Source organism: Cebus imitator, unplaced genomic scaffold (assembly GCF_001604975.1).
Source record: "Cebus imitator isolate Cc_AM_T3 unplaced genomic scaffold, Cebus_imitator-1.0 Scaffold71, whole genome shotgun sequence".
In the NCBI taxonomy this organism is placed as follows: domain Eukaryota; kingdom Metazoa; phylum Chordata; class Mammalia; order Primates; family Cebidae; genus Cebus; species Cebus imitator.
This window is the reverse complement of record NW_016107386.1, coordinates 843,113-857,988: the sequence shown is the minus strand read 5'-3', so window position 1 is coordinate 857,988 and position 14,876 is coordinate 843,113. Positions and strand designations below refer to the sequence as shown.

Sequence of the window (14,876 nt, the reverse complement as noted above, 5' to 3'; positions counted from 1 at the left end):
GAGCGAAACTCTGTCTCAAAAAAAAAAAAAAAAAAAAATAAAAAAAAAAAAAAAAAAAAAAAAAAAAAAATTAAATGTAATTTTAACTTTTAAAAAATTTTTATTTAAAAAAATTTGGGAACCGCACATAGTGGTTCATACCTGCAATCCCAGCACCTTGGGAGGCCAAGGCAGGTGGATCACTTGAGACCAGGAGTTTAAGACCAGCCTGGCCAACATGGCGAAACTCCATCTCTACTAAAAGTACAAAAATTAGCTGGGTGTGGTAGCCATGCCTGTAATCCCAGCTACTCGGGAGGCTGAGGCATGAGAATTGCTTAAACCCAGAAGGCAGAGGTTGCAGTGAGCTGAGATCGCACTACTATACTTCAGTCTAGCGACAGAGTGAGACTCCGTTTCAAAAAATATTAGTTGGGTACAGTGGCCCACACCTGTACTCCCAGCTACTCAGAAAGCTGAGGCAGGAGAATTGCTTGAACCCAGGAGGCAGAGGTTACGGTGAGCCAAGATCGAGCTACTGCGCTCGACTTGACAACAAAATGAGACTCTTGTCTCAAAAAAAAAAAAAAAGATTTGTAGAGATGAGGTCTCATCATATTTCCCAGGCTGGTCTTGAACTCCTGGGCTCAAGCAATCCTACTGCTTTGGTCTCCTATACTGCTGGGACTGCAGATGTGAGCCACTGTGCCTGGCCTACACTTTTAAAGAAAAAGTGATTTAGAGAAAATATTATGGTCTAAAATCAAAAAAAGGAAACTTTGTTAATACCCAGAGTTACCTACATTCAATTTAACACAGTAGCCTACAGACACAATTTTAAAATTCTGTTTAAAAATTATAGTCAGTTTGTGGTAAATACCAATTAAGAATTTCAAGCTGGGCACAGTGGCTCACCCCTGCAATCCCAGCACTTTGGGAGGCTGAGGTGGGCAGATCACATGAGGTTAAGAGTTCAAGACCAGCCTGACCAACATGGAGAAATCCCATCTCTACTAAAAATACAAACTTAGCCAGGTGTGGTGGCACATGCTCAGCCTCCTGCTATTACAGCCTCCTGTAATTCCAGCTATTCAGGAGGCTGAGCAAGAGAATCACCTGAATCCAGCAGGCAGAGGTTGCAATGAGCCGAGATCACGCCATTGCACTCCAGCATGGGCAACAAGAGCGAAACTCTGTCTCAAAAAAAAAAAAAAAAATTCATTCTTGGGCCAGGTGCAATGGCTCATACCTATAATCCTAGCACTCTGGGAGGCCAGGGCAGGTGAATTACCTGAGGTCAGGAGTTTGAGACCAGCCTGGCTAACACGGTAAAATCCTGTCTCTACTAAAAATACAAAAATTAGCCAGACATGATGGCAGCCACCTGTAATCGCAGCTATTTAAGAGACTGAGGCAGGAGAATCGCTTGAACCCAGGAGGTGGAGGTTGCAGTGAGCCGAGATTGCACCACTGGACTCTAGCCTAGGCGACAGAGGCAGACTCCATCTCAAAAAAAACAAAAACAAAATTTCATTCTTGGCGTGATATGGTGGTTCAAGCCTATAATCCCAGCACTTTGGGAGGCTGAGGTGGGACGATCACTTGAGGCCAGGAGTTCAAGACCAGCCTAGCCAACATAACAAAACCCTGTCTCTAGCAAAACTATAAAAAGTAGTGAAGTATGGTGGCCATGTCTGTAATCCCAGCTACTGGGGAGGTTGAGGCATGAGAATTGCTTGAACCCAGGAGGCAGAGGTTGCAGTGAGCCAAGATTGCACCACTGCACTTCAGCCTGGGCGACACAGTGAGATTCTGTCTCAAAAAAAGAAAACAAAAAAAATACAAAAATTAGCTGGGTGCAGTGGCCTACACCTGTAGTCTCAGCTACCTGAGAGGCTGAGAGACAAGAATCGCTTGAGCCTGAGAGGCGAACGTTGCAGTTAGCCAAGATAACGCCACTCAACAGAGCAAGACTCTGCCCAGCACCCCCACAAAAAAAGAAAAAAAAAATTCTTATTAACTTAGGTGCAATTTTCTAGCAGCCAAAAACATTCTTCTCTGAAAGACTTTTATTAGTAGATATACGAAGCAGTATATTGTACTAGTAGTGAAAAGTCTTTAAAAAAAAAAAAAAGGAAAGTCTTGACTTAGAACTAGATTTGAACCACGAACTAGCCATATGATCTGGGGTACTTAACCTCTCTGTACATTAATTTCATCATCTGTAAAATAAAGTACCCACTTCATAGAGCTGTTTTGAGGATTAAATAGACAAAATACTTACCGATGATAGGCTTCCCGACGATACTTTTTCAGGGCATGCTTATCCATGTTAGCAGGCATATCTGCTGCATTCTGTAGCCGATCACTCCAGGAGGTTGACATTTTATTTCAACTGTATTTTGTATTCTAGAAAAGAAAAGCAGTAATTTAGTAACTTAATATTGGCATCTGTATACTGACATCTGATTTTTTAAAATATGAGAAAAACTCCAGCTTGCAAACGCCTAATAATTGCCTATTAAAACATACTGAATACAGTAAATATGCTGAAAATTATACTGACACTTCTCAACAATGTAAAGTTACAAAAATAATTTCAGAGCCCGGCGCGGTGGCTCACACCTGTAATCCCAGCACTTTGGGAGGCCATGGCAGGTAGATCACCTGAGGTCAGGAGTTCAAGACAAGCCGGGCCAACAGTGAAATCCCGTCTCTACTAAAAATACAAAAAATTAGTGGAGCGTGGTGGCAGGCGCCTGTAATCCCAGTTACTAGGGAGGCTGAGGCAGGATAATCGCCTAAACCCTGGAGGCGAAAGTTGCAGTGAGCCGAGATTGCGCCATTGCACTCCAGACTGGGCAACAAGAGCAAAACTCTGTCTCAAAAAAAAAAAAAAAGAAAGAAAGAGAAAGAATTTCATATGGTAATTTCCATCAGGAAAGATAATATATACTTCCAAATAATTAAACGTGACTGCCAGTAATTACTAACTCCAATCCTAGATTCTAGAAAAGGCACTAAAACCACAGCACAGCACAGTTTGTGAATACATATAATTTTAAGTTGATGTATGTTTTTAAAATGTGTAGCAGGCAAATTTTAAATTCTGATCAACAGATTCTGGTGTGCAGAGAAGCAGCAACAGGCACAACTATTGGGTTGGAGTGGGGTATGGCTTGTTTCCTTATTCCCATGAGACGCCAGCCCCACCCCTCTCCCTGCCCAGCCAACTCCACTGTACAACCCCTAAAGTGCTAACCTGGGTTGGCTACTGGCTGCCCCCCAGCAGACCCCCATCATGGGCAGCCAGGACTCCAAGGCTGCTCAGGAAGTGCCAGGGCTGCAACAGGTACGTCCTCTGCAAAGGCCAATGGACAGGACAATGGCCATGTGAAAAGCAATGGAGACTTATCTCCCACAAGTGTAGGAGAGTCACCCTCCATGAACAGAACACATGAGGCAGCCAGGGCCACAAGCAATGCCATCCCGCCAGCATCCCCTATCCAGGGTGCACAGGCAAAGGGGGCGGTCTCCACTAAGTTCTGTCTCAAGAAGTCTTTCAAATTCAGCAGCCTGCCCTTCCACAAAAATTGGAAGGAGGATGCAACAATTCTTCTGCCTCTCAGCCACAGAGGAAGAGAAGGAGCAAGGTGCCTGCAGCAACAAAGGCACTGCCCAGGAAGGGAAGACTGTTGCCACCCCTGAGAGCCAGGAGCCCCAGGCCAAGGGGGCAGAGGGTAATGTGGCCTCAGAAGAGGCCCCAAGTGACAGAGCCGTCCACTCCCTTGGGGCAGAGAGTGGGCCTATACCAGGTAATGCTGAGCAGAATGGGTAGCTAGGTGGGGCAGGTTGGTGATCTCTAAGCTGCCTTCCTGTGCCCAGAAAGGAAGGCGCTATTGCCTCCTGCCAGTCACATTTCATTTCCCCCTCTCCCTCCTATGGATTCTCCCATCAGTCACCTGGTTTTCCTCTTAAGGTCAGCTGAAGATGGCCTTAAGCTGATAACTTCTCAAGTTAGGTTAGTGATGTAAAATGCTCCTGGCCCTGGCCCTACCTCTTTCCCTGTTCCCACCCTTGCAGAAGGCAATTGTTGGTTTTCTTCCTCAATTCTTTTCCAAGTTGGTTTTGTTTACCCTACTCCCCAAATCCCTGAGTCAGAAGAGGGATGCTTATACTCCCAAACACTGCATGCCCAGCCTCCCACCACTGAGTTTTTAGTCTCTTGTGCTGTGTCTGGTGGCACCTGGGCTGGGAGGGACACTGTTCCATCCAGGTTTTTGGTTTGTTTTTGCAACAGGGTCCCAGTGGCATGATCTCTGCTCACTGAATCCCAGGTTCAAGCCATCTTCCCACCTCAGCTTCCCTAGTAGCTGGGACCACGGGCAGGTGCCACCAGGCCTGGCTCATTTTTTTGTATTTTTTGTAGAGGCGAGTTGTCTACAAAAAATATTGCCCAGGCTGGTCTCAAACTCCCGGGCTCAAGCAATCTGTTCACCTCAGCCTTTCAAAGTGCCAGGATTACAGGTGTGAGCCACCCGCCAGCCTCCATCTAGGTTTTCATAAATGTTTTACTCATGTTGAAACCTCCAGCTTTCTTACCAAAAGAGACACATTTGTGTCTCTTTTTTTGACTTGGTAAGAAAGTATTAGGCTTTGGGGTTGGGGGGTAGATCTATAATATGAAACAACTTGTCTTTTCTTCTCCCATTGTTATAAGTAACTTTTAATGGCCAAACTTCAGATTTCTACTTTTTTTTTTAAATTACTAAAACCATTCTCTTCCAACTGGTTTTACTGTTAACATTTGGAAAAGAAAAAAATGCCATCCCTTTAAAAAATAAATAAATACATTTTGATCAACATACTGAGTTCAGTCAATGGTGGCACAAATACAAGCAATAAATATTTGATTTCTATTTATTTCATGCTTTTATATTTTTCTGTAATTATTTTTCAGCTGGCAATAGAAACTATGAACAAAAAGAAGGAATAAACTAAAACATTTCACCTAGGCCAGGTGTGGTGGCTCACACCTGTAATCCCAGCACTTTGGGAGGCTGAAGCAGGTGGATCACCTGGGTCAGGAGTTTGAGACCAGCCTGGCCAAGATGGCAAAACCCTGTCTCTACTAAAAATATAAAAATTAGCTGGGCATGCTGGTGCATGCCTGTAATCCCCAGCTACTAGTAGGGCTGAGGCAAGAGGGTCACTTGAACCTGTGAAGCAGACGTCGCAGTGAGCCAAGATCATCATGCCACAGCACTATAGCCTGGGCAACAGAGGGAAACTCCATACAAAAAAAAAAAAAGTTCATCTAATTAGGATAAACATCTAAAATGAGGTGGGCAGCTCAAGTATCTTTATCTACTTTGACATTAGACTATTATTAGGTTTCGCTTCTGTTTTTGAAGTTTTCATCAGTAAGTAGTTTCAAATAAGAATGAAAAATATCCTCTTAAGAGTTAAGAAGTATATTAACATTTTATAAAAATAGCATTATGGGCCGGGCGTGGTGGCTCAAGCCTGTAATCCCAGCACTTTGGGAGGCCGAGGCGGGTGGATCACAAGGTCAAGAGATCGAGACCATCCTGGTCAACATGGTGAAACCCCGTCTCTACCAAAAATACAAAAAATTAGCTGGGCATGGTGGTGCGTGCCTGTAATCCCAGCTACTCAGGAGGCTGAGGCAGGAGAATTGCCTGAACCCAGGAGGCGGAGGTTGCGGTGAGCCGAGATCGCGCCATTGCACTCCAACCTGGGTAACATGAGTGAAACTCCGTCTCAAAAAAAAAAAAAAAAAAATAGCATTATGGCCACGCCCGGTGGCTCAAGCCTGTAAGCCCAGCACTTTAGGAGGCCAAGGTGAGTGGATCACGAGGTCAGGAGATCAAGACCATCCTAGCCAACATGGTGAAACCCCATCTCCACTAAAAAATACAAAAAATTAGCCAGGCATGGTGGCAGACACCTGTAGACCCAGCTACTTGGCAGAGGAATCACTTGAACCCAGGTGGTAGAGGCTGCAGTGGGCTAAGATCATGCCACTGCATTCCAGCCTGGTAACAGATCCAGACTCCATCTCAAAAAATAAACAACAAAAAACAAACAAACAAAGAAACCAGCATTATTTGTGAAATCATTTGGAGCCTAGGTTACTTGCCATCTTGAAAATGCTAACATCATATATGACATATGACATGAAGTCAATAATATACCTCCCTTCCTCTCTCCCTTTTTCTGAAACAGGGTCTCACTATTGCCCAGGCTGGAGGGCAGTGACATCATCATAACTCACTGCAACCCTGAACTCTTGGGCTCAGGTGATCCTTCCACTTCAGATTCCAGAACAGCTAAAACTACAGGTACTCACCACAATATCCAGCTAATTTTTTTTTTAATTTGTGTACAGATAGGGTCTCACTATGTTGTCCAGGTCAAGTCTTTTTTATATAAACCACCTCTGTGGCTTTTTAAAAAATAATTTATTCAGGCCGGGCGTGGTGGTTCACGCCTGTAATCCAAGCACTTTAGAGGCCAAGGTGGGCAGATCACCTGAGGTAAAGAGTTCAAGAGCAGCCTGGGAAACATGGCAAAACGTGGTCTTTACAAAAATTGAAAAATTTGCTGGGAATGGTGACACAAGCCTATGATTCCAGCTACTCAGGAGGCTAATATGGGAGGATCACCTGGGCCCAAGAGGTTGAGGCTACAATGAGCCAAAATCATTTCGTGCCACTGCACTCCAGCCTGGGCAACAGAGACCCTGTCATCAAAAAAAAAAAAAAAAAGGAAAACTTACATACAAATGTTCATAGCAGCTTTGTAATGGCCAGAAACTACAAACAACCCAAATGTTATCAACAAATGAATGGATAAAAAAATTACGGTACATCTGTACAATGTAATACTATTATGCAATATATTTATATGCAAAACATTAAAAATTTTATAATAATTACACTGAGTGAAAGGAGACAAAAGGAGTGCATAGTGTATGATTCCATATATATAAAATCCTAGAAAACGCAGACTACTATGACAGAAAGCAGATCAGTGGTTCCCTGGGGTAGGAAGGTCAAGTGTAGAGAGATTGAGAGAGAGGAGGAGATATTATTACAAAGGAGCCCAGGAAAACTTTTGGGGAGAAGGGGTGATACATTCAGTGTCTTCTATTATGGTGAGGGTTTCATGGGGCGCGCGTGCGTGTGTGTGTGTGTCTAACATATACATGTTAAATATAAACATATACATATGTACACGTTAAGCATACATCACATACATATTTAACATATATGACATACTTATTTAACGTATATATGTTAAAACTTATTATAGGCCAGGTGCAGTGGCTCACACCTGTAATCCGAGCACTTTGGGAGACCTGAAGTCGGGAGTCCAAGACCAGCCAGACCAACGTGGAGAAACCCCATCTCTACTAAAAATACAAAATTAGCTGGTCATGGTGGCGCATGCCTGTAATCCCAGCTACTCAGGAGGCTGAGACAGGAGAATCGCTTGAACGTTGGGGAGAGAGGTTGCGATGACCTGAGATCGCGCCATTACATTCCAGTCTGGGCAACAAAAGCGAAACCCTGTCTCAAAAAAAAATTATACACTCTATGTGCAACTTATGGTATACCAATTATGCCTCAATAAAACTGTTTTTTAGCCAGTGGCAGTGGCTTATACTTGTAATCCCAGAACTTTGGGAGGCTAAGGTGAGTGGATCACTTGATATCAGGAGATCACATCACTGTACTCCGGCCTGGGCAGCAGAGCAAGACTCTGTCTCAAAAAAAATTTTTTTTTCACAGGCAAAATATGCAGTTCCCTTCACCACTACCATCACCCTCCCCCAAAGAAAGGAAAACAGCTGCTCCAACAGCTCTAGGCAACTGCTGAAAACAGGAAGCAAAGAGCAACTGAAACTGTAGGGTAAGCCTAGTTAGCAATCTCCCCTGAATATTCTTTCCATCAAAATGATGTGCCAATAAAATGCTGATAGCCACATGTAATAAGACCACTATCTTTAAATTACAATGAAAAGAAATGTTGTCCCTCTCATAATTACCCTCCCATTACTTAACATAATGTTAAGAAAAGTTCAAGAACTACGATGTAGTACAGTAATATTCTTCATGCCCAAAATGATAAAAGTATATAAATAGCAGTCAGGGCCAGGCGTGGTGGCTCACGCCTGTAATCTCATTATTTTGGGAGGCTGAGGAGGGCAGACTGATCAGAGGTCAAGAGATCCAGACCATCCTGGCCAACAAGGTGAAACTCCGCCTCTACTAAATATACAAAAATTAGCTGGACGTGATGGCGCATGCCTATAGTCCCAGCTACTTGGGAGGCTGAGGCAGGAGAATAGTTTGAATCCAGGAGGTGGAGGTTTCACTGAGCCCCGATCACTGACTCCGGCCTCGTGACAGAGCAGTCCTCATCTCAAAAGAAAAAAAAATAGCAGTCAGCACTTATTTTCATGACAATTCAACATTAAGAAAAAATACCATGCCAGAGTTATATGCTGGTAAATGCCCTTTAAAAAGTCATTTTAGGCTGGGTGCAGTGGCTCACGCCTGTAATCTCAGCACTTTGGGAGGCAGAGGCGGGCAGATCATCTGAGGTCAGGAGTTCGAGACCAGCCTGGCCAACATGGTGAAATCCCATCTCTACTAAAAATACAAAAATTAGCCAGATGTGGTGGCAAGCCCCTGTAATCCCAGCTACTTGGGAGGCTGAGACAGGAGAATCGCTTGAACCCAGGAAGCGAAGGTTGCAGTGAGCCAAGATCGAGCCACTGCACTCTAGCCTGGGCTACAAAGCAAGACTCCATCTCCAAATAATAAACTTGGAATTTATAAGTTTTATAATCAACCATTCATTCTCATGCTAAGAACACTGCCCTAAAACTTAAATGGAAAGAATAATTTTGAATAATTTCTTCAAATTTTCTCACCAGCCTGAAACTTATTTTGGTCTGTAAATACAACTTTTATTATATATTACCTATATTAAAGTAGCTTACGAAAAAAGTTAAAGCTATATCCTCAATTTGTATACTTAATATTGTACTAAATAACCACATTTTTTACCGTCTTTGATAACCTTGTTCCTTGAGAGATGAACAAGTAAAATCAATATAGTAGTTAGCCACTGGTTTTATCATTATATTGTGGTGAAGGGTCCTCTCTATAACACAGCCAGCCACAAATCAACTTACTTACAAATACATCCCCTTAAAAACACAGAGACTCAAGTTCAAGTTTAATTTATCCACCAGTACTGCTGAAAAACTAAACCCTCATGTTTGTAGTTAACAGTGTCACCTATAACTCAAAGAACAGCACTATGAAATAAACTATAGCTTTCTAAAGTATTTTTGTAACATTTACTCATTCTCATCACAAAATACATGGAGGGATATATATATGTGTGTATACATATATATATATGTGTATATACACACACACACACACACACACACACACACACATATATAAAATACTTTAAGTGGGGGTGGGAGGAGGATGAAGGATGAGAAATTACCTAATGAGTACAATGTACAGTATTCAAGTAATGGTTACACTAAAAAGTCGGACCACCACTATGCTATATATCCAAAACTGTACCCCCTAAATCTATAAAAATTAAAAAATAAAATAGTTTAAGATGAAGAAATGCCAATTTTTCCAAAAAAGACTTCTTAAAACTGTTGCATTTAAATTATGTTAAATGTTTCATTACCTCTCATCATCTTTTAGATAGTTCATGATAAATAAAATTTTTTTGGTTTTTTTTGAGACAGAGTTTCACTCTTGTTGCCCAAGCTGGAGTGCAATGGCACAATCTCGGCTCACTACAACTTCCGCCTCAAAGATTCAAGTGATTCTTCTGCCTCAGCCTCCCAAGTAACTAGGATTATAGGTGTGTACCACCACACCCAGCTAATTTTGGATTTTTAGTACAGACAAGGGTTCACCATGTTGGTCAGGCTGGTCTTGAACCTCTGACCTCAAGTGATCCACCTGCCTCCCAAAGTGCTGGGATTACAGGCGTGAGCCACTGTGCCTGGCCTATAAACAAGTTGTTTTTTTTTTTTCTCCACTTCATTATTTTCATTCAGAGGTCTTTATGTCATTCATCCCAAATTTTACTACACGTTCCTGTCAAAGGCCAACACTCATAGTTCACGCACCAAAATCATGCAGATGGCTAACAAACTCCAACTAATAAAATCGCACTTAACTACCCACACACGTCACTTGCTGTCCTCTTACCCTGTTTTACTTTTGTTTTTTGCACATAACACTTACATTTGACAGTTTGCATTCTGTCAATCTCTCCAAAATATAAGCTCCATAAATAAGAGGAGTATTTTACTTGCTGCTCTACCCCCGCCATCTTGCACAGTAGACTTAACTGACAGAAATAAATAACCATTAAACCTCTACACATGGAGCTCTTTGCTTTCCAGAGGCCTATTTTTGTGTAAGCCTGAAAATGCAAGAATAACTGCACAAGTCTCTTTTAACGCTCTAAATGAACTTTTGTGAAATCTTACTCTTGGTTCACAAATGCGTTAAGATTCTTGGCTTGATTAACATAATATTTTGCTAACATTTCAACATCAGGCCTTGGAACAAAAGGTTCCTTGTTCTCTGAAGGAAAAATAATAAAGTTGAGAAGAGATCTTGTTCACTAAGAAATGCAGTACCTGTTGCCTTGACAATTTGTTTTTCTCCTTCAGGCAGCTACATGCTCTTATCTGTAGTCTGAAATTGTAACTAGAAACTACAAATTTATTTCATCTGTTCCTAAAGTTTTGAAAATATACAAAATTTTGCTATGTTCTCATCAACATTCTATTGCTACTACCCTGCCATATCATACAGAATGCTATACATTTGTTCTACATCAACACATTAAGGTTGCTTCTAATGGAATGTTTTGAATACCAGACCTTCAACAATAGCAGTTATTGACACAAAGGAACAAGAGACCAAGTAAGGAAAACATTTCAAAAGATTGAGCTATTTCTTCAAAACGTTGCCATAATTAACTGAGGTCTTCAAAAGCATAAAGGTATAAATGAAGCTGTACAATTTTTACATTCAGGCGATATATAATACTTTGCGCCTTTAGTAATGATTCCTGAATATTCCTTTAACAAAAACAAACAAACAAAAAATACGGCAAGGCAGAGTAGCTCATGCCTATAATCTCACCACTCTGGGAGGCCAAGGCAGGCAGATCCATTGAGCTTAGAAGTTCGAGACTAGTCTAGGCAACATGGCAAAACCCCCATCTCTACAAAAATATGCAAAAATGACACAGGCACAGTGACGGGTGCCTGTACACCCAGCTACTCGGGAGGCTGAGGTGGGAAGATCACTTGAGCTGGGAAGACAGAGGTTGAGTGAGCCAAGATCGCACCACTGCATTCCAGCCTGGACAACAGACAAAAACCCTGTCTCCAAAAAAAAAAAAAAAAAAAAAAAAAAAAAAAAAAAAAAAAAAAAAAAAAAAAAAAAAAAAAAAAAAAAAAAAAAAAAAAAAGGGCAGGTAAAAAACTGCTTTATTTCAAAAAGAACCCATTAGCTTACCAATAAACTCCTGCTCTCCATTCAACTTGGTTTAGCTCTTGTTTTTCCTCTTAAAAAGTAATTTAAAAAGATAAAATTGGAAAGGCAGAAATAGTCACCACAGTATTTCTACCTTGTAATATATAAATTCATGCTTAAGGTTTAGTCCACCTATTTGATTAAAATTCAGAGATATGCATGAGTTCACTGCCTTAATAATGCTAACGTAATAGCTGACATTTATTGAGTGCTTACTATTTTTCATCGATGATTCTAAGCAGTATAGCATATATTTTAACTCGCTAACTTTTCACAACAACCCTGTATGTTAGATACTATTATCCTCATTTTACGAAGAAGTAAACAGGAAAGAGAAGTTAGATAATTCGAAGTCATAGAATTATACTGTGGCTAAGAATACAGATTCTGGAGCCACACTGCCTGGTTTCAAACCCTAGCTCTAAGCTGGACGCAGTGGCTCACACCTATAACCCCAGCACTTTGAGAGGCCAAGATGGGTGGGTTACGAGGTCAGGAGTTCAAGACCAGCCTGGCCAAGATGGTGAAACACTGTCTACTTAAAAAGAAAAAAAAACCCGCCTGTACCACCAACTAGTTCTATGACTAAGCAAATTATAAGCACTATAGTTTCTTCCACTGCAAAATAGGCAGAGCTGGAACAAGAATGTAAGTTGCTAAGAACAGTGGCTGAGACATGGAAATTGGTCAATAAACCATTTATAATGCTTGAGTGCAAGGTGTCTGAATACTTGAGGCCTCAGCACAGTACAGTACTTTATGTTTGAAGGAACATGTAACAGGTTTCTACTTCTGGAGTCAAAACATCAGAGTATACATTATGTGTCAGAGGCTGTGGCAATTACACACATTTATCATGTCAATTAAAGTATCCTAAATCTAAGGACAGCTATAGCTATAGGTTTGTTTCTTTTCTTCCTGGAAGCTCTTAGACCTACAGATAATTATTTCAAGATTTATTTCACCAAACCTACTTCAAAAGTAAAAAAGTAATTCAAGGCGTAATTCAAGGATTAAAAAATGGCATTTACTGACTTCAGATTTGTAAAAGATTCAAATGTTAGGCTGGTGGTGGTGGTGGTTCATGCCTGTAATTCCAGCACTTTGGGAGGCCAAGGTGGGCAGATCACCTGAGGTCAGGAATTCAAGACCAGCCTGGTCAACACTGCAAAACCCCATTTCTACTAAAATACAAAAATTAGCCAGGCATGGTGGCACACACCTGTAACCCCAGCTACTAGCGAGGCTGAGGCAAGAGTATCGCTTGAACCCAGTAGGCAGAGGTTGCAGTGAGCTGAGATCATGCCACTGCACTCCTGCCTGGGCAACAGAGATACTTCGTCTTAAAAAAAAAAAAAAAAAAAAAAGTTCTGATGTATACTCTCCAAGCCACAGCTTGGTCTTATTTACACAGCATGATACCAGTTAAATGCTTATTAAAATAACTTAAAAATTCTTCTAATTTTGATACAGAATGTTCGAGCTATATCAGTCTACACACTACTATTCTAGCTGGTTTACTTAGCAGCTCAGAAACAAACTAGAGATACACAAATGCCTAACTAGATTCTAATGTGATTGCTTTAAAAAGCGCACAACATGTTTTTCAAGGATAAATAGTCAAATACATGTACTACTAATCTTTAAAGGCAAATGAGACAAAATAGTGTGGAAAAGCATAAATCTGTAAAATATTTACACTAAAATGAATCAAAAATGTAATTTTCTACAATATTCTGACCCAAAATTAGAGCATAACAAAAGCGTGTCCTGTCCTTAAGAATTTAGAGGATGGCTGGGCGCGGTGGCTCACGCCTGTAATCCCAGCACTTTGGGAGGCCGAGGCAGGTGGATCACGAGGTCAAGAGATCGAGACCATCCTGGTCAACATGGTGAAACCCCGTCTCTACTAAAACTACAAAAATTAGCTGGGCATGGTGGTGCGTGCCTGTAATCCCAGCTACTCGGGAGGCTGAGGCAGGAGAATTGCCTGAACCCAGGAGGTGGAGGTTGCGGTGAGCCGAGATCATGCCACTGCACTCCAGCATGGGCAACAGAATGAGACTCTGTCTCAAAAAAAATGAAGAAAAAAAAAAAGAAACTCCATTAAACCAAGGAGCCTATAAAAATGTATGTTCCACTGGGCACCTGTAATGAAAACATGCTGATACTCAACAAGCTTACTAATTTTTTTTTTAAGCCATTAAATTTCAGGCAGCAGATTTCAGTATTCTCTTTCCAAACAGACATTACAAGCAGGCTCTTTCATCTCACATTTTTTTTTTTTTTTTGAGATGGAGTCTCATCCTGTCACCCAGGCTGGAGTGCAGTGGCACGATCTTGGCTCACTGCAACCTCCACCTTCCGGGTTCAAGTAATTCTCCTGCCTCAGCCTCCCAAGTAGCTGGGATTACAGGTACCTGCCACGATGTCCAGCTTTTTTTTTTTTTTTTTTTTTTTTTTTTTTTTTTTAATTTTTGGTAGAGACAGTTTCACCATGTTGGCCAGGCTGGGTTTGAACTCCTGATCTCAAGTGATCTGCCCACCTCAGTCTCCCAGAATGCTAGGATTACAGGCATGAGCCACTGCACCCAGCCAGCCCATCTCACACTCTTGATAATGTTTCCCCAACAAGACAGACACACAGAACGTAAGGACAAATAGTTCATCATTATCCAAGTCAATTTAATCTTTCTGATTCTGTATTCAGCCTAAAAAGGGAGTAGTTCTGCTACCATGTTGGCAATTTTGCTATTTTTATTGATCTGCTGACAAAGTTGTTTTCTACAAACACTGCAAACTTTGGCAACCAATCATTATAGAATGCAATCAAACTTCAATTAGTAAACATCATATAATTCTTACTGGGTCAATTGGCAAAGACCTTAACACTCCACAATAATTTGCTACCAACTTCCTTAAAGTAAGTAACTTTTGCCGGGTATGGTGACTCTTACCTATAACCCTAGCACTTTGGGAGGCTGAGGCGGATGGATCACCAGGTCAGGAGATCAAGACCATCCTGGCCAACATGGTGAAACCCCCGTCTCTATTAAAAAAATAACTAATTTTAGGCCGGGCGCGGTGGCTCAAGCCTGTAATCCCAGCACTTTGGGAGGCCAAGGCGGGTGGATTACGAGGTCAAGAGATCGAGACCATGCTGGTCAACATGGTGAAACCCCGTCTCTACTAAAACTACAAAAAATTAGCTGGGCATGGTGGCGCATGCCTGTAGTCCCAGCTACTCAGGAGGCTGAGGCAGGAAAA

General features: G+C 41.5%; 1 protein-coding gene across 2 annotated transcripts in view; it reads right to left on the bottom strand.

The window, feature by feature from the left end:
• The window catches only part of NT5C2 (5'-nucleotidase, cytosolic II), a 108,171-nt gene that overhangs the window by 90,314 nt on the left and 2,981 nt on the right, over positions 1–14,876 (bottom strand). For both annotated transcript variants that reach the window (XM_017531079.2, XM_017531080.2), the window contains exon 2: positions 2,264–2,388. In XM_017531079.2, the coding sequence (XP_017386568.1) occupies positions 2,264–2,364 (101 nt within the window). In that variant the 5' untranslated portion in view covers positions 2,365–2,388. The remainder of the gene's footprint in view (positions 1–2,263; positions 2,389–14,876) is intronic.